Source organism: Numenius arquata, chromosome 28 (genome assembly GCF_964106895.1).
Source record: "Numenius arquata chromosome 28, bNumArq3.hap1.1, whole genome shotgun sequence".
Taxonomy (NCBI): Eukaryota; Metazoa; Chordata; class Aves; order Charadriiformes; family Scolopacidae; genus Numenius; species Numenius arquata.
In genome coordinates, this window is record NC_133603.1 from 2,039,283 (window position 1) to 2,061,254 (window position 21,972).

Below are 21,972 nucleotides of genomic sequence, written 5' to 3' on the forward strand. Positions count from 1 at the left end.
GATGACCTTGAAGGTCCCTTCCAACCTGAGTGATTCTATGATCAATTCTCTTTTCCACCCAGAGATCTCACCTCCGCGGGAAGACTCTCGGGTGTCCCCAGGAAGAAGCCGGACACCGTCTGATGGACCGGTAAAGACGACGTCGTTTACTGGACTCACTGGAAGGCGTCTCCATGGGCGAACGCATCCAAGGGCTCGGTGCTGGAAGACAGAGAGACAGTATTAAACCACACAAATTAAAGCACTTAAAGCTTTATCTCCCTAGGAACGCTTAGTGACAAGGTTTACGCAGCTTCCTAAGACCCTCGTGTTTAATTAGAGCAAAAACCAAACAGAAATCATGTTGTATGAGATTTTGGGAGGAGGTGACGGGAAAGGGAAAGAGGTCTTGAGACCTAAATTTTTACTACTTCATGTGAAAAAGAAAACAAGACAGAAGTTCATTCTTTAACACAGACTTCTGCAGCATCCAAAAGTTCAGCTGAAGCTCACAAAAGAGCAACTTTCCAGCTGGCTTTTTTAATAAGTTTTCTTGGTTTTCCGGGACAGACCAGGCATATTTTTATCAGGTTGTAAAAGCAGCAAAAAAGAACACCCTAAAAATAATTCTGCCGGAAGTACCTCCATTTCAGCCATTCTGCAGCTCTAAAAAAAAAGAAAAAGCCCGATCTCCCTTCTTTTCCCAACTTCTTAGATCATTTAAAAAGGAGGAAACAGCGGCATGGAAAAGCCAAAAGCTAAAATAATAAGACAGAAGATTCGGGGCTTGTTTTATTTCTTTAGAGATCACACTTTGTACACAATCCTTATGTCTCATAGAAACGTCATCAAAGAGATCCCACATAAAATCAGTGTTTTGCTCACATGGCAATTGATGTTCTTGGTGACAGACCTACTCCTTCCTCATGGACCGTTCACAGAAAGACCAAAAATGCAGTAACGGAAAAAAAACCAACACATTTAAACGTATGTAAAAGGTTGTTAGACCAAGTGTTATCATTCAAGAAGACAGAGTAACTTGCTGCAGAAATTAATTAGAATTCAGTGTGTCAGACTAGTAAGGTTTCTTTCAGAGGATCACACAAATAGCCATAGGGAAAATAATTCCGTATGGGTTACAACTGGGCTTAGACACCAACCCTTCCCCCGCCCCCCGATAACAAAAGCATTAGAAGAGAAAGAGGAATTGAGTTTTGCCCATCTCTCATGTAAGATTTAGACAAGAAGTAGATAGAAGCAGAGTGGAAGGCAGATGCAGGCTGGTGGGTTCAATGCAAAGGCTTTGGACAAACCTAGAAAGAAGTATTTCCAAATGATGTCAACCGGGATTCAGGCAACTCAAAAAGATTTAAGGTTTTATATTTCTCTGTTCTTACACGTGTCTCTTCCGGCTTTTGCTTTCTACTCCATTTTCTTGAGTTCAGGGTATTTAAACGGTCGTTGCGTAAATCTGTAGAAGTTATTAGCACTTCTTTAAACATTTAAACTTTGCAGTTTTTCTACCTCAAAAGCAGCAAGCTCAAAAAATAGGATAGCTACCCAACTCCAATCTAGTACATTACCGCTCCTGCAGTAATTATATTTTCATTAACAGCCTTTATCTTGATGTAGCACAACAAAGCCGAGTTCCATCCTCTTTCCCAAGGTCGAAACGATGCACAACCCAAGCACTAAAAATAATAATTGTGTGAGCCGATGCAGGCAGGACGCAGGAACAACCACAAAAACACAGATTAAAGGCAAAGAACAAATTTAACCTCAGCACCTCATGGATCGGGGAATCTCTGAGGCAGTCCCCGGGCAGAGGAAGGCAAGCAGGGGATGCAGGAGCAAGATGATGAGGGGCCTGGAGCACCTCTCTGATGAGGAAAGGCTGAGGGACTTGGGTCTTTTTAGTCTGGAGAAGAGAAGACTGAGGGGGGATCTGATCAACGCCTATAAATACTTAAAGGGTGGGTGTCAGGAGGACGGGACCAGTCTTTTTTCAGTGGTGCCCAGGGACAGGACAAGAGGAAACGGGCACAAACTTGAATTTAAGAAGTTCCACCTAAACACGAGGAGGAACTTCTTTCCTGTGAGGGTGGCAGAGCCCTGGGACAGGCTGCCCAGGGAGGTGGTGGAGTCTCCTTCTCTGGAGACGTTCAAACCCCACCTGGACACCTTCCTCTGGGACCTGCTCTGGCAGGGTGTTGGAGGAGATGATCTCCAGAGGTCCCTTGCAACCCCATGTGATTCTGTGATTCCATAATGTGGTGATACCATGGGCAGTTTTGCCCAGGGACTTACAGAAGTCGCTTTTGATGAATCTGGTTTTCAGGAATCCTTTCGTACATCATGCCGCTGCCTTTAGATACATTCAGCACAGGGAGCTCTCGAGGTTTCATCTGTAGGACACGCAGGACCTGCCACCGGGGTGTTCCTGCCCAGGGTCTGAGCTGGGAGCCGTGATTTGCTGCGGTCCATTCCCTGTGAGTGTCACTCTGAACTTCCTGAAAGATCTAGAAACACCAGTGGTGTCCCCCGGGGCTGGGTGCTGGGGCCAGTTCTCTTCAACATCTTCATCAATGATCTGCAGGAGGGGATTGAGTGCTCCCTCAAGCACTTCAGAGACGACACCAAGCTGGGTGGGATGTTGATCTGCTGGAGGGCAGGAAGGCTTTGCAGAGGGATCTGGACAGGCTGGATCGATGGGCCGAGGCCAATGGGATGAGGTTCCACAAGGCCAAGTGCCGGGTCCTGCCCTTGGGTCACACCAATCCCATGGATGCTCCAGGCTGGGGCAGAGCGGCTGGAGCTGCCCCAAGGAAAAGGACCTGGGGGTGTTGGTCGACTGTGGGCTGAACATGAGCCAGCAGCGTGCCCAGGTGGCCAAGGAGGCCAACAGCCTGTGTCAGGAACAGCGTGGTGAGTAGGACTCGGGAGGTGACCGTCCCCCTGTACTGGGCACTGGGGAGGTCCCACCTCAAGGGCTGTGTCCGGTTTTGGGCCCCTCACCACAAAAAAAGACCTTGAGGTGCTGGAGCGGGTCCAGAGAAGGGCAACGGAGCTGGTGAGGGGTCTGGAGACCTTCTGAGGAACAGCCGAAGGAGCTGTGGGTATTCAGTCTGGAGAAGAGGAGGCTGAGGGGAGACCTTCTCGCTCGCTCCAACTCCCTGAAAGGCGGGTGTAGCCGGGGGGGGGGTGTCGGTCTCTTCTCCCAAGGAACAGGCGATGGGACGAGAGGAGACGGCCTCAAGTTGCACCAGGGGAGGTTCAGATTGGATATTGGGAACAATTTTTCCATGGAAAGTGTTATGAAGCCTTGGAATGGGCTGCCCAGGGAAGGCGTGGAGGCACCATCCCTGGAGGGATTCAAAAGCCCGGTTGAGATGGTGCTTAGAGACATGGGTCAGTGATGGCTTTTATCAGCGTTGGGTTCATGGTTGGAGCAGATGATCCCACAGGTCCCTTCCGACCCCGACAATCCCATGGTTCTATGATTGTGTCACCTCCATTGGTCAAACCAGGAGTCGAGAGGGACCCTTCACCCGGCTTCTCCCGTCCTTCTCTCCTACTCCTCTCCTTTGGTCTGTTGCCACCTGCCAGAATTTTAAGGTAAAAATAGTCCCTTCAAGTAAAGGGACATCAGGCCCAGTAAGAACTGCTCCCCCTAAATTAATGAACCCCTCCCCTCCTTTAATTAGTTACCCCCCTGTCATTAATTGCATCCCCCCCCAGCGGCGGTGTCGGGCAAGGAACAATCCTGCTGCGTCTGCTCCGGCCGAGCCCTGAACCCCGAAAACCTCCCGGTTCGCTGCGAGAAGTGCGGCCATGGTGAGTGCGCCCTGTAAGGACCCGACAGAAAGACTGATAGGACGAGGAGGACCTTCAGGATCTTTTTGCCGAAAGCGTAATGACCATCCTGATTGAGAGAACCCCCACTCAATTTGCACAGGATCCGTGGGATATACAGGGCCAAGTGCCTGGTGATTCGCTGCTTCATGTATTAAAAGCTGCAAAGCTTCTTCACGAATGGGGTCCAGTCCCAAGACACACCTGTTCTCAGTAAGTCATACAAAGGTCTGGCAATGATAGAAAAGTCTGGGATATGTTTTCTCCAAAACACGAGCAATCCCAACACATGCTGCAACTCTTTCTTTGATCCGGGCATTTTTCCCTGGTCTAGCGTGGTAAGAGTATCTTTAGGAATGCAGGTCATTCCTCCTTTCCACAAGATTCCTAAGAATTTAACCTCGTTGGAGGGGGCTTGAACCTTTTCAGGTGGAATCTTTAGTCCTAAGCTCTCCAAATGGACAATAATGTCATTTTGTGTTTTTTGAGCCTTTTCTGTCTGATTTCCTCCTATTAGCACATCATCGATGCATTGGTAAATTCTGACTCCTTCTTCTAGCGGGATCAGTTCAAGTTCTTTTGCTAAAGCATGGTGGGCTAATGCGGGAGAATGCTTGTACCCTCGAAACGATCCTGGTCCTCAGGTTGCAGAGGGACCATTGAAAACATATCCTTAACATCGATAGTTGCCATAACAGGGTGAGCTCGCTCCTGGGTAGTAGCTGTGAGGTCAGCTGGTTTTGGCACTGCAGCTGTTAATGGACCAGTATTTGCATTTACTCTTGGATAATCTACAGTCAATCTCCATTTGCCATTTGGCTTTCGGACTGGCCGTACCGGGGAATTAAAAGGAGAGTGAGTAGGACCGACAGCTCCTTGTTCCCTTAAGTCCTCTAACAGTGGGGCTATTCCCTCTCGTGCCCCGAGGGGTTTGATGTTTGTTATTTTCAAGGGGGGAAGTGGGGGTGCGGTTTGTAAAAGTCGCACCTCCACTGCACCAAAAGACCAGCTCCCTCCCCCTGTGTCCGTCCACTTTCTATCTTTCAAGACACCCAGCCCTAAGAGGTTAAGTGGGAATGGTCCGACAACCATTGGTGTTAAAACGGTTGTTTCCTCTCCCGGCAGTGTCCAGTTAACTGTGGCTAATGATTGTGCTTGTACATTGCCGACCGCATCAGCTACAACAACCCTCGCTTCCGTACTGAAATGCCACTACGGGACGCATCCTCAGTTCTCAAGGCTGAAATTCGAGCTCCAGTATCTACCAAAAATGTAATTGGCATTTTCTTAGGTCCTACAAAACAGGTAATCATAACATCTCCTCGCTGGTTCATAGGGAGCTGTCTGATACGTAGCCAGGCCCCTCCGCTCCTCCGCCCGCTGTTGAGAAGCGGAGCAGTGAGTTTCCCGCAGATTCCTGCTGGAGAGATCGAAAGCGGGGGGGCAGCGGAGACTCGGGGTAGAATTGCCCGGCGTCTTTGTCCAGCTTGAAGTTAAATTTTGGGGAGCCACAGGTTTCTCGGGCCACTCCTTAACCAGTTTTTCTAGCGTGTCAGTTGGTAACCCATTCATCAGATCTCGGGGAGTACCTTTCTGCCATCCCATAGTCCACAAGGTATTTCGCCTCTTGGATATCTCCCTCCCGCCACTGACCCATTGTTTTTTCTCTGGCTCTGGCAGCCGGAGGGGTTTCTAGCTCTGTCTGTCTTAACCCTTTCGAGTCTGGTTTGGCAGAGGGGACACTAACAGGACCATATTTTCACCCGTAGTTAATTAATTCTTGGGCAACTTCTCCCCATGTCCACGCCCTCCGGTTTGGATCTCTGTGATCGGGGGGTGCTCTTTCTTCCCCTTCCTCTGCTGCAGCTGCCTCACCTCGGCACGCTGCCCTAATGGTTCCTCACAGCTGTGTACCGATTGGTTTCAAAGAGCCAGGGAGTCTTCTTATCGGCGGTGCCGTTCATTCGGGGTCTACTGGCAGCATCACGGGGGATTCTCGTTGGAGTCTAAGCTCATGGTTGGACATCATTTGCAGGCAAACCCCTTTTTGCACACTTTCCACTATCTGATCGACCGACCCGGAGATAGCAAGGGGGTCTCCTCCTTCTGAAGGACTGAGACCTCCGGCCCAATAGGCTGCTTTTTGAGTTAGGGACCAGGGAGCCTGGTGGTGGCCAGTAGTTAAGAACATTCCAGGGGCCCAATATCCTTCAGCTTCCTTCTCACTTAACAGTACCTGATCTCCACCCGATGAGGACACTCTCCACACATACTCTGTCTCTGACTCCCTGGGAGCACGGCTAAATTCTTTCTTTAGTTTAGCTAATTCCACAGCGGAGTAAGGCATTTCCTTAATGGTAAGTTGAGGGGCAGCATTTTGACCATCGTCAAACTCATACTCCACTTTGACAAGAGGCCTGGAGCGAACAAGGAGGGGCTTTCCCCTCGTCCAATTTAGCTTTCGCTTCGCCTAATTCTGTGCTGGGGTATAAGGGATCTCTTCTGCTCCCGTCCGCAAGGAGTTGTTCTTTAAGGGCGGACTGCAAACAACTCGCCTGAGCTCGCTCTTGATCTCACTGCCCCTTTAACTCCTCCACTCCTCCTTGCAAAGATGATTGTACCAGAGTCTGCAGAGACTATACAATTTGAGACTCGGCGCCGCGTCGCTGATCCCGAGCTTCTACGGCAGCAACTGAACTAGCACCCAGAACGGCGCATAGAATAGATTGCCCTTTTCCAAAGCAAAGTCTGGCATCCCTTTGTAAGGCGCTGATTCGATCGGAAACACTCTGCAGATTATGCCAATTATCTCGTGCCCAATCACTACCCGGTACTGAAGGGCGCGCATTATGTTTTTCCAAAAGATCAGACAAAACTTCTCGCCCCGAAGGGGGTGAGAGGCTCTCACTCATATTTACTCAACAACAACAAAAAAAATCAAAACTCAAATCTGGTTTTCAACAACAAAGGTCGGGGGCAGTCACTCGGAGAGGTCGCACATAGCACACTAAACAATTCAACACAGATTCCCACCCCCTTACGTCTCCGAGAGGCACACACGTATGTTCACAGACCACTAACAGTCAATAAACAAATCCAAAAATAAATTCCTACTGTTCACAAAAACTTCAGCACTTCTCCAATACACACAATAAGCAAATAGTAAAAACAGCACTCCCAGTCCCCAGAATCATAGAATCATAGAATCATAGAATCATAGAATGGCTAGAGTTGGAAAGGACCTTAAAGATCATCTAGTTCCAACCCCCCTGCCATGGGCAGGGACACGTCTCACTAGAGCAGGTTGCTCAAAGCCCCATCCAGCCTGGCCTTGAACACTTCCAGGGATGGGGCATCCACAACTTCCCTGGGCAACCTGTTCCAGTGCCTCACCACCCTCACTGTAAAGAATTTCTTCCTTATATCTAATCTAAATCTCTTCTCTTCCAATTTAAAACCATTGCCCCTTGTCCTGTCACCACTCTTCCTGACAAAGAGTCCCTCTTCAGCTCTTCTGTAGGCTCCCTTCAGGTATTGATAGGCTGTTATAAGGTCTCCCCGGAGCCTTCTCTTCTCCAGGCTGAACAACCCCAGCTCTCTCAGTCTGTCTTCATAGGAGAGGTGCTCCATCCCTCTGATCATCCTCGTGGCCCTCCGCTGGACCCGTTCCAACAGGTCCATGTCCTTTCTGTGTTGAGGACTCCAAAGCTGGACACAGTACTCCAGGAGGGGTCTCACGAGCGCAGAGTAGAGGGGCAGAATCACCTCGCGAGACCTCTGGCCACACTTCTCCTGATGCAGCCCAGGACACGGTTGGCTCTCTGGGCTGCCAGTGCACACTGCCTGCTCATGTTGAGCTTCTCATCCATAAGCACTCCCAAGTCCTTCTCCTCGGGGCTGCTCTCCAGCCGTTCTCCACCCAACTTGTATTTGTGCCTGGGGTTGCCACGTCCCAGGTGCAGGACCCTGCACTTGGCCTGGTTAAACTTCATGCAATTTGCACGAGCCCACCTCTCCAGCCTGTCTAGGTCCCTCTGGATGGCATCCCTTCCCTCCAGCGTGTCAACTGCGCCACCGAGCTTGGTGTCATCAGCAAACTTGCTGAGGGTGCACTCTATCCCACTGTCCATGTCACCGACAAAGATGTTAAATAGTACTGGTCCCAGTACCGACCCCTGCGGAACACCACTCGTTACTGGCCGCCACCTGGACATTGAGCCATTGATTGTAACCCTTTGGATGCGGCCATCCAGCCAGTTCCTTATCCACCGAGTGGTCCATCCATCGAATCCATGAGTTTCCAATTTTGAGACCAGGATGTCGTGCGGGACAGTGTCAAATGCTTTGCATAAGTCCAGGTAAATGACGTCAGTCGCTCTGCCCTTGTCTACCAAGCCTGTGGCAGTATTGTAAAAGGCCACCAAATTTGTCAGGCACGATTTGCCCTTGGTGAAGCCATGTTGGCTGTTTCCAATCACTTCTTTATTCTCCATGTGCCTTAGCAAGGATTTCAGGAGGATCTGCTCCATGATCTTGCCAGGCACAGAGGTGAGACTGACCGGCCTGTAGTTTCCCGGGTCTTCTTTGTTTCCTTTTTTGAATATTGGAGTTATGTTCCCTTTTTTCCAGTCAGTGGGAACTTCACCAGACTGCCACGATTTCTCAAATATGATGGAGAGGGGCTTAGCAACTTCGTCCGCCAGTTCTCTCAGGACCCGTGGATGGATTTCATCAGGTCCCATGGACTTATGCACCTTCAGGTTCTTTAAGAGGTCTCGAACCTCGTCTTCTTGTACTGTGGGTGGTTCTTCATTCCCAGAGCCCCTGTTCTTGCCCTCCGTGACTTGGGCAGTGTGGTTAGGGCCCTTGCCAGTGAAGACTGAGGCAAAGAAGTCATTCAGTAGCTCAGCCTTATCCACATCCTGGGTGACCAGGTCTCCCGTTTCCTTCCAGAGGGGACCCACAGCTTCCCTTGTCTTATTTTTATCCCTGATATATCTATAGAAGTTCTTCTTGTTATTTTTCACATCCCTGGCTAGATTTAGTTCTGCCTGGGCTTTCGCTTGCCTGATCAGGTTTCTGGTGACTCGGACAGCTTCTCTGTATTCTTCCCAGTCTACCTTTCCCTGCTTCCACCCTCTATAGGCCTCCTTTTTGGTCCTGAGTTTGTCCAGCAGTTCCTTGTTCATCCACGCCGGCCTACTGGCTATTTTGCCCGATTTCTTCTTTTTTGGGATGCACCTCTCCTGAGCTTGGAGGAGGCAATCCCTAAATACCACCCAGCTTTTTTGGGCCCCTCTCCCTTCCAGTTCTTTTTCCCACGCTACCTTACCAATCAGATCTCTCAGGAGATCAAAGTCTGCTCTTTTGAAGTCCAGGGTAGCCAGCTTGCTGCGCACCCTCCTTGCTGCCTTATGAATCTTGAATTCTATCATCTCATGGTCACTGCAGCCGAGGCTACCCTTGAATTTGACATTCCTGACCAGCCCCTCCTTGTTGGTGAGGACAAGGTCCAGCACTGCTCCTTTCCTCGTTGGTTCCTCTATTATTTGTAGAAGAAAGTTGTCGTCGACACATTCCAAGAACTTCCTGGATTTCCTGTGCTCTGCTGTGTTGTCCTTCCAACAGATGTCGGGGTGGTTGAAGTCCCCCATGAGGACCAGAGCGTGTGAGCGCGATGCTGCCCCTATCTGTTTGTAGAGGGCCACATCCTCGCTGTCACTTTGATCCGGTGGCCTGTAGCAGACTCCTACTGTAACATCACCTGCCCCCGTGCTCCCTTTAATCCTGACCCATAAGCTCTCTGTCTTGTCTTCATCCATCCCCAGGTGAAGCTCCATACATTCCAGCTGGTCCTTGACATAGAGGGCAACACCCCCTCCCCTTCTGCCCAGCCTGTCCTTCCTGAAGAGCTTGTAACCCTCCATTCGAACACTCCAGTCGTAAGAGCCATCCCACCACGTCTCGGTGATGCCAGTAAGATCGTAGCCCTGGAGGCGTGCGCACATCTCTAACTCCTCTTGTTTGTTCCCCATGCTGCTGCATCCTCTTTCTCTTCTAATGCTTTTGTTATCGGGGGGCGGGGGGAGGGTTGGTGTCTAAGCCCAGTTGTAACCCATACGGAATTATTTTCCCTACGGCTATTTGTGTGATCCTCTGAAAGAAACCTTACTAGTCTGACACACTGAATTCTAATTAATTTCTGCAGCAAGTTACTCTGTCTTCTTGAATGATAACACTTGGTCTAACAACCTTTTACATACGTTTAAATGTGTTGTTTTTTTTTCCGTTACTGCATTTTTGGTCTTTCTGTGAACGGTCCATGAGGAAGGAGTAGGTCTGTCACCAAGAACATCAATTGCCATGTGAGCAAAACACTGATTTTATGTGGGATCTCTTTGATGACGTTTCTATGAGACATAAGGATTGTGTACAAAGTGTGATCTCTAAAGAAATAAAACAAGCCCCGAATCTTCTGTCTTATTATTTTAGCTTTTGGCTTTTCCATGCCGCTGTTTCCTCCTTTTTAAATGATCTAAGAAGTTGGGAAAAGAAGGGAGATCGGGCTTTTTCTTTTTTTTTAGAGCTGCAGAATGGCTGAAATGGAGGTACTTCCGGCAGAATTATTTTTAGGGTGTTCTTTTTTGCTGCTTTTACAACCTGATAAAAATATGCCTGGTCTGTCCCGGAAAACCAAGAAAACTTATTAAAAAAGCCAGCTGGAAAGTTGCTCTTTTGTGAGCTTCAGCTGAACTTTTGGATGCTGCAGAAGTCTGTGTTAAAGAATGAACTTCTGTCTTGTTTTCTTTTTCACATGAAGTAGTAAAAATTTAGGTCTCAAGACCTCTTTCCCTTTCCCGTCACCTCCTCCCAAAATCTCATACAACATGATTTCTGTTTGGTTTTTGCTCTAATTAAACACGAGGGTCTTAGGAAGCTGCGTAAACCTTGTCACTAAGCGTTCCTAGGGAGATAAAGCTTTAAGTGCTTTAATTTGTGTGGTTTAATACTGTCTCTCTGTCTTCCAGCACCGAGCCCTTGGATGCGTTCGCCCATGGAGACGCCTTCCAGTGAGTCCAGTAAACGACGTCGTCTTTACCGGTCCATCAGACGGTGTCCGGCTTCTTCCTGGGGACACCCGAGAGTCTTCCCGCGGAGGTGAGATCTCTGGGTGGAAAAGAGAATTGATCATAGAATCACTCAGGTTGGAAGGGACCTTCAAGGTCATCTAGTCCAACCATCAACCTAACTCTGACAAAAAAAACCATCACTAAACCATGTCCCCCAGCACCATGTCAACCCGTCTTTTGAACACCTCCAGGGATGGTGCCTCAGCCCCTTCCCTGGGCAGCCCATTCCAAGGCTTGATAACCCTTTCAGTGTCAAAATTTTTCCTAATGTCCAGTCTGAACCTCCCCTGGGGCAACTTGAGGCCGTTTCCTCTTGTCCCATCGCCTGTGACTTGGGAGAAGAGATCGACCTCCCCCGGCTACACCCTCCTTTCAGGGAGTTGTAGAGAGCGAGAAGGTCTCCCCTCAGCCTCCTTTTCTCCAGGCTGAACGCCCCCAGCTCCCTCAGCCGCTCCTCACGAGACTTGTTCTCCAGACCCCTCACCAGCTCCGTTGCCCTTCTCTGGACCTGCTCCGGCCCCTCAATGTCTCTTTTGTTGTAAGGGGCCCAAAACTGGACACAAAAATAGTCCCTGAAGGATAAGGCAGTGCTCAAGTAGGAGAATTATTGGCTGTGTGCAATGTCTTTCAGCACGAGGATCAATCTACCTCTCCTGCCTATATCTACACTGATTCTTTCGCTGTCTTTTAAGGGTGCACTGAGTGGCTCCCATTCTGGGAACAGAACGGGGGGGAAGTTAAAGGAAAAGTGGCAAGATATTCCAGCAATTGCTAAACAAGGGAGCTTTGCAGTGGCATGGATTGCCTCCCACCAGACCCACGAAACTCCGGCTAGCCGATGGAACAATGAAGCCGATGAGATGGCCCGACTTGCCCCCTCGCAAAATGAACCAATAGGGGAGAATTGGGAACGACTTTTGGAATGGTTACATGTGAAAAGGGGGCACACTGGGGCAAAAGATCTGCATGGAGAAGCTCAAACAAGAGGTTGGCCAGTCACCCGAGGAAATTGTCAGACTTGTATTCCAGCTCGTGGCCGATGCCGCGCGCCATTAGGAAAACATCCTCTTAGGGAAGACCCACTACGTATTCGAACGGGTGAAGGACTGTGGGGTGCCTGGCAAATAGATCACGTGGGTCCATTCCCAAGATCTAATGGAAAATATTATGTACGAGTAGGGGTAGAAATAACATCAGGCCTAGTGCAAGCCGAGGCTTTTCCCCGTGCCACAGGAGAGAACGCTGTTAAAGCCTTGCAACTGTGGCTTAGTACCCTTCCTAAGCCTCAGGCAATTCAGTCGGACAATGGCTCTCACTTTACAGCTAAAATTGTTCAGGACTGGGCCAAAGAGAAAGGAATTCAATGGGTATTTCACACTCCGTACTATCCTCAGGCTAATGGAACAGTGGAACGTACTAATGGCCTCCTCAAACCCCATGCATCAGAGTGGGACAAACAGCCTTTCGGAAGCTGTTGCCCACGGTAACAGCCGGTGGGGGGTGAATGGATGCCCCAAAATTACAGCCTTTAGCCCACAAGCTCCTACCATAGTCCCAACAGCTCCTGGCCCAGACCACCCCAGTAAACCCTCGCATTACCCTGGACAACCAGTCCTGGTGGAACTACCTACGATAGGAGCAGTTCCCCTAGCATTGGGTACACCCCTTAAGAAATATACCTGGATTGCAAAAGATGCCCTAGACAAAGAATACAAAATTAATACTAGATGGACCGTCCCATCTTTTTAGTATCTGTAATCCCGCTTCCCGTTTTGAACCGAGGATGGCTTTTCTTTCATCTTGTCTTTCCAGGAACAGTCCACCAAAAACCAAAGACTCTACTGCAAGCTGTACTGAAGATATATGTAGGCTTTAATGCTTTAATCCTTTGCATCGTATTGGTACAATTGCTTTGTTTCGCTTATGCTTTTAGGATGTATTGTGTATCATCACAGAAACTGTTTTGGGCAACTCTTTACCCTTAGCTCTTGGGGAAGCTGTAGTCTCATAGATGTTACTGAATAGAAAAATGAGTTTGTGACGTTAGGGACCTCTGTAGCCCGGGCATTCAACCTCACTAATTGTTGGGTGTGCGGAGGACCACTTGGTTCGGCGAGCTGGCCGTGGACCTCGGTCCCTGTTTCCCCTAATGGCTAGTGAGCAATTACAGCGAGGAAAAAAAGGACATCTGTTGGGAAGAAGAAAGCTCACCATCTCCTTGGCCAATCCGATACCCAGCTCGAGGCCAATACTGTCTGAGCCGCACTCAACCAGGTGGTACCTTTGTAGGGATCAGCACTTGTAATTGGACCTTCACGCGTGGGAATCACGCGTCTCCCCCTAATGATCTTTTTGTGGTATCCGAAAGCAATTTAACTTCACTGCCAAAGGTCCTCGATAGGTTTGGGTGAATGAATCGGGGCACGTGAAGCTGTTTTCTGGCTTCTGGTCTCCGGTAAATATAACTGTCCACACAGACTGTTGGTATACACCAGAAAAAAACATAAGTTGTAACTGGAGGAATAGCACGGGTGCTTGGTGTTGCAGTGTTATAGATAGAGCCCACCATTCCAGTCCATGGCAAAATTTGGCATTCCATACCCCTTTAGGATTGAGTAATTCGACCTATTTTTCAGGTGCCCTAGACTCCCACTGGTCTATTTGAAAATGGCACCAGAGCACCGCAAGGCCACTATTGGATCTGTGGACACCATGCACACGAAATGCCACCAGCAAATTGGACAGGAACAGGTTACGTTGGAGGAATCCACCCTTTGTTTGTCCTCCTTCCCGAAAGCGGTGGTAATGATCTAAGTGTTAAGCTGTACGATGATCTCACACGGAATAAGCGATCTATTGACACCAGTCTGACACCTGGAAGTAGCCAAAAATGGGGAAAAGATGGCTGGTCCCCTGCAACAAACCATTGAACATCACGGGCCAGCCACCTGGAATCCTACTGAGTTAATTAGCGGTGCTCGAGAACCCATCTATAACCTAAACCGCATAATTCACCTTCAAGCTGTTTTAGGAATCGTTACTAACGAAACTGCTCGCGCCCCAGATCTGTTGGGGGGCCAGGCCACGCAAATGCAAACCCCAATTTTGCAACACCACGTGGTTCTCGACCACCTGCTGGCTGAAGGAGGAGGTGTTTGTGGTAAATTGAATGACTCAAATTGTTGCTTAAAAATTGATGATAACGGCCAGATTGTCAAACAAATAACCTCTGGGATAAGAAAGTTAGCCCACGTCCCTGTCCAAACCTGGAAAGACCGGGAAATTGATCCCTTTTCCTGGCTTCTAGGAGGTCCATGGGTCAAACGAATTCTGTTCTACTTGCTGTGTGGAACTGCAATGCTTTTCTTCTTACCGTGTATAATTCCGTGTTTAATACGATGGATTCAAAGTGCGGTACAAAATACGGAGTTTGTACCTACTGTCTCCCCTAACGGCGTGAAGTGTGTACGGGCCGTCCCAGAACCTGTTTCTTTGCCCCTAAATATTGTGTAAACTCCTGCCTAATTCTCCCTCTTTCCCTCCCCCCTCCTCACCCACCACGGGTCCTGAAGAACTCCTCGGGGACCTTCGAGCCGCGGGGTGGATGTAAGAGCCCGACAGATCGATAAGATGCCTCAAAGCCCGCTCGCCGCAGGACTTCTATCGCCGGTGTACCCATAACAAAGGATTTGTGTCCTTGGTTCTCAAAACTCTACCCTGTTTAACCCAAAAACTTGCCTGTTTCTCAAGGCCCAGCGCTGCTCACGAGGCAGAGGCAGGGCGGGGGGGAGGGGGCTCGTGCAGCAACCGTGTGGGACACCGATGGGATGAGCACAGTGGGAGACAGTGCCAAAAGCCTTGCTGAAGTCAAGGTAGATGACATCTGCTGCTCTCCCCTCATCCAGCCATCCAGTTATAACGTCACAGAAGGCTATCAGACTGGTCAAGCATGATTTACCCTTGGTAAATCCGTGTTGACCACGTCCAGTAACTTCTTGATCTTCAACGTGTTTGGAGATGACACCCAGAACGAGTCTCTCCGTTATTTTCCCAGGGATGGAGGTGAGACTAACCGGCCTGTAGTTCCCTGCGTCCTCCTCCTCGCCCTTTTTGTAGACTGGTGTGATATTTGCCTTCCTCCAGTCCTCAGGCACTTCACCTGTTCTCCAAGACCTCTCAAAAATGACGGAGCTGGCTGTGTGACAGAACTCAGAGGGTCATAATTAATGGAGCAGGGTCAAGCTGGAGGCCTGTAACCAGCGGTGTCCCCCAGGGGTCAATACTCGGCCCAGTCCTGTTCAACATATTCATCAATGACCTGGACGAGGGGACAGAGTGTATCCTCAGCAAGTTCGCTGATGACACCAAACTGGGAGGGCTGGTCGACACTCCAGAGGGCTGTGCCGCCATCCAGCATGACCTGGACAGGCTGGAGAGCTGGGCAGAGAAGAACCTCATGAGGGTCAACGAGGGCAAGCGTAGGGTCCTGCACCTGGGGAGGAAGAACCCCAGGCACCGATACAGGTTAGGGATGGATCTTCTGGAAAGCACTACTGAGGAGAAGGATCTGGGAGTCCTGGTGGATAGCAAACTTTCCATGAGCCAGCAGTGCGCCCTTGTGGCCAAGAGGCCAACGGGATCCTGGGCTGCGTAGGGAAGAGTGTGGCCAGTAGGTGGAGGGAGGTCATTCTCCCCCTCTGCTCTGCACTGGTGAGGCCACAACTGGAATACTGCGTCCAGTTCTGGGCTCCCCAGTTCAAGAGAGACAGGGAACTACTGGAGAGAGTCCAACGCAGGGCAACAAAGATGACTGAGGGATTGGAGCATCTCCCTGATGAGGAAAGGCTGGGAGAGCTGGGGCTCTTCAGCCTGGAGAAGAGAAGGCTGAGGGGAGACCTTATCTGTGTTTACAAGTACCTAAAGGGTGGGTTGAAGGAGGATGGAGCCGGACTCTTTTCAGGGGTTCCCAGTGACAGGACGAGGGGCAACGGGCACAAGCTGGAACATGGGAAGTTCCATCCAAATATGAGGAGAAACTTCTTTCCTGTGAGGGTGGCAGAGCCCTGGAACAGGCTGCCCAGGGAGGGGGTGGAGTCCCCTTCCCTGGAGATCTTCGAGACCCGCCTGGATGCTCCCGAGCGATGTGCTCTGGGCAGCCCTGCTTCAGCAGGGGAGTTGGACCGGATGGTCTCTAGAGGTCCCTTCCAACTCCGACAACTCCGTGATTCCGTGACTGTCACATCGATGGGCCCCGCTACGGGCCGACAGGGACTATAAATGACCGTCGTGCCCCACTGCAGTGGGGGACCCCTCCCCACCACCCACCCTCACCAAGGCCTGGGAGTCACGGAATGGGACCGGGACCTAACATGCCCCCCCCCCCCCGCCTTTTCCAGTGACCCCTCCCAGCCCCTTTACCCCCCGCCAAGATGCAACAGCCCCCCCGCACCTCCCCCCCCCAAAGCCTACAAGGACAGGCGGGTGCCCTCTGAGACCCCCCCAAACCACCCCCAGCACCCCTAAATACTTCCTGACGCGCCTGAATGCCCCCAGCCCCCCCAAAGTCCCCCACAAACCCCCTCAAAGCCCTGGAGCCCCCCCAACCCACCCTTATGTTCATCTCTCAGCCCCTCAGACCCCCCCGGCTCATCCCACCCCTCCCCCCCAGACCCCCCCTTTATGTTCATCTCACAGCCCCCCCCAAGGTCGTCGTTCCCCCCCCCAGCGGCTAAAAGATGCCCTCGACCACCCCCCCAAACCCTTTATTATTAAAATAAATCACCCGTTTCAGCTCTTTGACTGTTTTTTTTTGTTTCAATTAACTTTATTTTACTTTATTATTTTTATTTATTGAAAATAATCCAATTAAATCCCATTACTTTAATTATTTTTACATTGATTTACTTTTATTTATTAACAATAAGCCAATTAAAATCCAATTAAAATCCAATTAAAATGGGGGAGGGTAGCGCCTGATCTGGGGACAGACCCTACATCAGGGGTCTACAGCGGTCGAGCCGCTGCGCCTTTAAGACTACCCGCTCATGACCGGAAATGCAGTCGTACGGGCGCCGCCATGTTGCCGTACAGACCGCAGCCAATCAGCGCTCGGTGGCGGCAGCAGCGGTCCCCTCGCAGGGCGCCGCCATTTTCCCCCGGGACACGTGAACGCGACCAACCAATCAGCGATGGGGCAGGAAGTGGCGGGGGTTACTTCCGGCTGGGGTGGGCCGTGCCCACCACGCACTGGTTCACCTGAGGGAGGGGGAAGGGGAGGGGGAAGGGGGGGGTGTTGTGGGACCCCCCAGAACGGCCCTTGGACCCCCCCCCACAAACACCTGCCCCTTCTCCAACAGCTCCAACCTCACCCAAATCTACCCCCGCCCCTCCCAAAATCACCCCCCCCAAATCTACCCCTTTTCCCCCCAAAACAGCCCCCCCTTGACTCCCCCCCACCCAAACAGTTCACCCCCAAATCACCCCCTGCCCCCAAATCTGCCCCAGTCCCCCCAGTTACACTCCTCTGCCCCCCCAACCATCCTCCCCCTTCCCAAATCATCCATCCCCCCAAAGCCATATTAATGCCCCCCCCCCCCCCCCAAAATTTTCCCATTGCTTGTTTCCCAAATTATCCTTGAGCTCCCCCCCCTCCCCCCCTCCATCCAAACCTCCCCCCCCCACCTTGCTGGCGAAGCGCAGGGAGTTGAGGGTCTCGGAGAAGTTCTCCTCCAGGGGGGAGATGTTCACAAACATGAGCCTGGGGGGAGTCAGGGGGTGTGGGGTGTCAAAGGGGCCCCCCCAAACCTCCCCCACCCCCCAATAACCCCAAACACCCTCCAGACCCCCCCAAACCACCTCCCCACCCCCCACAAACCCCCCCAACCCCCTCACAAGCCTCCCCCCCCAACAACCTCTAGCCACAAAGAACCCTCAAGCCCCCCCACCCCCAAAACTCCCCCCAGCCTCCCCATCCCCCCCCACGCCTCCCCCAGGCCCCCCCAAACCTCCCTCAACCCTCCCACCCCCCAACCCGCTCCGGCCCCCCCCAAACCTCCCCCCCCTCACATCTTGGCGGAGCCCCCCAGGGAGTTCTGCAGCAGGTAGGTCAGTTTGCTGTTGCGATAGGGAATGTGGGGCTCCTGTGGGGACAGCGGGGGTTCAGGGGGGGGGGCCCTGAGGAACCCCCAAACCCCAGGCCCCACCCCCCCATCCCCAGTGCCCCCCCCCGACCCTCAGGGCCCTCCCCCGACCCCCCCAATACCTTGTTGGAGAGGGCCATGAGGACGTGCCCCAGGGTGGGCAGGCTGGCATCAATGGGGGTCCTGAGGAACCCCCCAACCACCAGTGGCCCCCCCGATCCCCAGGCACCCCCTGTGCCCCCCCCAACCTCCTCACAGCCCCCAGGGCCCCCTTGTGCCCCCCCCCCCCGCCTCCCCCTTTGTTGGAGAGGGCCATGAGGAGATGCCCCAGGGCTGGCATTGATGGGGTCCTGAGGAACCCCCAGTGCCCCCCCCCGCAAGCCCCAGGGGCCCCCCTGTGCACCCCCCCAGGCCCCCTACCTTGTTGGAGAGGGCCATGATGACGTGCCCCAGGGCGGACAGGCTGGCGTTGATGGCCTGGGTCTCCCGCAGCCGCTCCCCCTGCGACAGCGACTTCTCCAGCCGCTCGCTACCCGCCAGGTCCACCAGGCTCAGCACAGCTGGGGGCACCCCAGAAAGGGGGGGGAGAAGGGGTCACCCCAAAGCTGGGGCCACAGAGGGAGCAACCCCAAAAAGGGGGGGGGGTCCCAAAAGGGCTCAGCCTAAACTGGGGGCTCTAAACCTGTGGCCCCCAAAGGGGGGACCCCGAAAGGGCTCAACCCTGATCGTGGCCCCAAACTTGTGGCCCGGGAGGGGGCGGGGGGGGCCCAAACCAGTGGCCGTAAACTGGGTGACCCCTAAAATGTCACCCCAAACTGGTGGTCCCTAAAGGGTTGCCTATAGAGAGTGTCCCCGAAGGCTCCCCCTATAGAGGGTACTCCAAAACCAGGTACCCCCAAGGATTGTCCCCAAACTGGGTGGCCCCCCAAGGTCCCAGCGCCCCCCCCAAAGGGGTCCCCCCCCCTACTCACAGGTGCAGCGGAGGCCGCGGGCCCGGTGGTGGCCCTGGATGTGGAGCTGGAAGATGCAGTGGCTACGGGAGGAGCGGTCGTTCAGCGCTGTCTGGGCCACCGAGCGGTTGGTGGCCGCCGTCTGCAGCAGCCCCAGCACCTGGAGGGGGGGGGGGACACACACAGACACCCCATCACCCCCAAACCCCAGCGCTAACGGGGTGGGGGGGGTAAAGGGGGGGTCCCCTACCTCCTCCTCGCAGGCGACGGGGACGCGGCGCAGGTTGGGGACGTGCAGCTCCTCGCTGGCCGCGCTGACTCGACGGATCTCCAGCTCGGGCCCGCGTTCCCCCCCGGGGCCCCAGTAGATCCCGCAGGGACTCGTTGTAGATCTCCAGGAAACTGGCGCTGAAACCATACTGCCCACCGCCATCACAGCCAGCCCCAAACCCCCCCAAAAAGGAATTAATCCTCTTTTTTTTTTTTTTTTTTTTTAAACTCACTTCCCAGCCCTTTTCCCCCAGTTCCTGGGCTCCCTGGAAAAGCTGCCGCACGGCGCGAGGGATCACCCCCCCTGCTCTGCTCGTCCGCCCCCTCCGGCCCCTCCATCGTGTAGGTCTTTCCGCTCCCCGTCTGCCCGTAGGCGAAGATGCAGACGTGGTACCCGTCCAGCGCTGACTGTTGGGGGGGAGGTGGCAAGAGAGGTGAGGAGGGGGCTGTTTGCCATTTTGGGGGGGGGGTGGTGGGGGTTCAGGGGGAGATTTCGAGGGGAGGGGGGGGAATCTGGGACCTGCACCAGCAGCGCGATCTCCTCGAAGATCTCCTGCTGGGAGGCAGCCGGGGGGAAGACGCGGTCGAAGCTGAAGTTGTAGCGTACGTCGCCTCGGGACTCGCGCCCCAGGTGAGACTTTTTCTGGGGGGAAAAAGGGATTTTTTTGAGGGGGTCCCCAACTCCATCCTCAGGTCCCCTGGGTGAGCAGGAGCTGGAAAGCCCCCCTTTTGTCCTTAAAAAACTCATTTTGAAAGATGCCGGTGCTGATTGGTCTCATTAGGGGGGACTAACGATGGCGGGGGGGGGGGGGGGGGTTGTTAGTGGCAGAGACCCAACAACCTGGGGAATTCAACGGGGGGGGGCACCCCCAAACTGACTCACCTCATCTGGCCTGGAGAGCACCAGCACAGTGTTGTCCTCAGGGGGGGAACTGGAGATGCTCCAGCCCCCTCTGGTGCTCCTGCTCCTCGGGCAACACCGGCCGCACACGGCAAAAGACACGGATGTTGCCCTGCAGAAGGGGAAGAGCCGTGATTTTGGAGGTACGGGGCGGGGGATTCAGATGATTTCCCACCCCCCCCCCCCCCAGACCCCCTCCCGGCTTCACCTTGAGCTCCTGGACCAGATTATGGAGACGACGACGCTCCATCTCCTGCCCGTGGAGCTGCTCCCCCTGCTGCTCCACCTTCTGCTTCTGGGCGGCTGCCTCCAGTCGCAGCTCGGCTGCCAGCGCTGCCTCCGCCCGCAGGTGCCCCTCTGTCACCTGCAGCTGGACCTGGGGGGGGAGGAGAACAGCCCTCGGTTAACACAGGAGGGGGAAAGACTGGCTCCGCAGGGGTGGAAAAGCAGCCCTGGTTGGGGGGACGCACACACACAGAAACCAGCCTCGACTGCGGGGTGCTGAGACAGCCCCGCTCCCGGGTGGCGCTTTGGGGCTGAGAGCAATCGGAGCAGAAAACCACCTTTTTTTTTATTTTTCTCCTCATTTTGCTGGAGGAAAGCAGGGAGATCTCCCCCCTCCGTGACCCACCTCCCTTTCCTGCAGCGCGGCCGCCAGCGCCCTGGCCTGCCCTTCGGCCTCGGCCACCGCTCGCCCCCCTTCCTCCACCTCCTCCTTCAGACGCCGCTTGTCCTCTGCCAAGCGCTGCGCCTCCCTCCGCCATTGATCTCTCTCATCCCGGCAGCTCGTCAGCTCCTTCTCCGTGCTCCTGGGGGACACGCACACCTCGTGTTGGGGGGGGAAGTGACACCCCAATTCCCGGGGTGGGGGGCGGGGGGGGTCTCACTCCAGGCGGAGGGTGAGGAGGGTCCCCTGCTGCTGCTGTTCCTGCAGCTCCTTCTCCTGCTGCTCCAGGCGCTGGCGCAGCTCCTGGACCTGCTGCTCCAGCCCCGCTCTCACCCGGCGGCTGTCCCCCAGCGCAGCCCGCAGGTCTGACACCTGCCCCTTCAGGTCCCAGGGGGGGCGCTTGGGGCAGGTGGCAGCGGCTGGTGCTGCTGGTGGGGCACCTGTGGGGACATCGGGGGGTTGGGGGCACCAGGGGGACATCAGAGGGGAGACAACTGTGGGGACACGGGGAAAATGGGAGAGGGGCTTGGGGACGCCAAAGGGGCGCCTGTGAGGAGGTGAAGAGGGACTTGGGGAACACCGGGTGACATGGGAGGGGTGGCCCCGGGGACACCAGGGGAGTTGGGGGACACCAAGGGACTGGTCCCATCACTCACCAGGCCGTGGGGCGGCTGCAGCGGCCAGTTGAGGGGCTGGGGAGGGACACGGGGGAAGGGACATGGAGGGAGGGAGGGTGGGCTCCCAGTATGGTACTGGGACCAGTTCCCCCCCCCCCCACCCCCAGTCCCTACCCCCCCCCCCCAGTTCCCCCCCCCCCCACCCCCCAGTCCCCTACCCCCCCCCCCCAGTTCCCCCCCCCCAACCCCAGTCCCTACCCCCCCCCCCCAGTTCCCCCCCCCCAACCCCCAGTCCCTACCCCCCCCCCCAGTTCCCCCCCCCCCAACCCCCAGTCCCTACCCCCCCCCCCAGTTCCCCCCCCACCAACCCCAGTCCCTACCCCCCCCCCCCAGTTCCCCCCCCCAACCCCCAGTCCCTACCCCCCCCCCAGTTCCCCCCCCCAACCCCCAGTCCCTACCCCCCCCCC

At 53.8% G+C, this 21,972-nt stretch overlaps 1 protein-coding gene and 1 pseudogene across 1 annotated transcript in view; both read right to left on the reverse strand.

Moving 5' to 3' along the window:
- Window positions 1-5,118: 5,118 nt before the first annotated feature.
- On the reverse strand, window positions 5,119-6,743 carry LOC141476097 (uncharacterized; annotated as a pseudogene).
- Window positions 6,744-17,171: 10,428 nt separating this feature from the next.
- Window positions 17,172-21,972, reverse strand: part of LOC141476098 (kinesin-like protein KIFC1) — a 7,441-nt gene continuing 2,640 nt past the window's right edge. Inside the window, 13 exon segments of the mRNA XM_074164700.1 lie at window positions 17,172-17,216; window positions 17,643-17,718; window positions 18,027-18,100; window positions 18,521-18,660; window positions 19,072-19,210; window positions 19,301-19,396; window positions 19,398-19,469; window positions 19,554-19,622; window positions 19,624-19,728; window positions 19,841-19,963; window positions 20,204-20,243; window positions 20,245-20,333; window positions 20,430-20,558. Of these exon segments, the coding sequence (XP_074020801.1) occupies window positions 17,172-17,216; window positions 17,643-17,718; window positions 18,027-18,100; window positions 18,521-18,660; window positions 19,072-19,210; window positions 19,301-19,396; window positions 19,398-19,469; window positions 19,554-19,622; window positions 19,624-19,728; window positions 19,841-19,963; window positions 20,204-20,243; window positions 20,245-20,333; window positions 20,430-20,558 (1,197 nt within the window).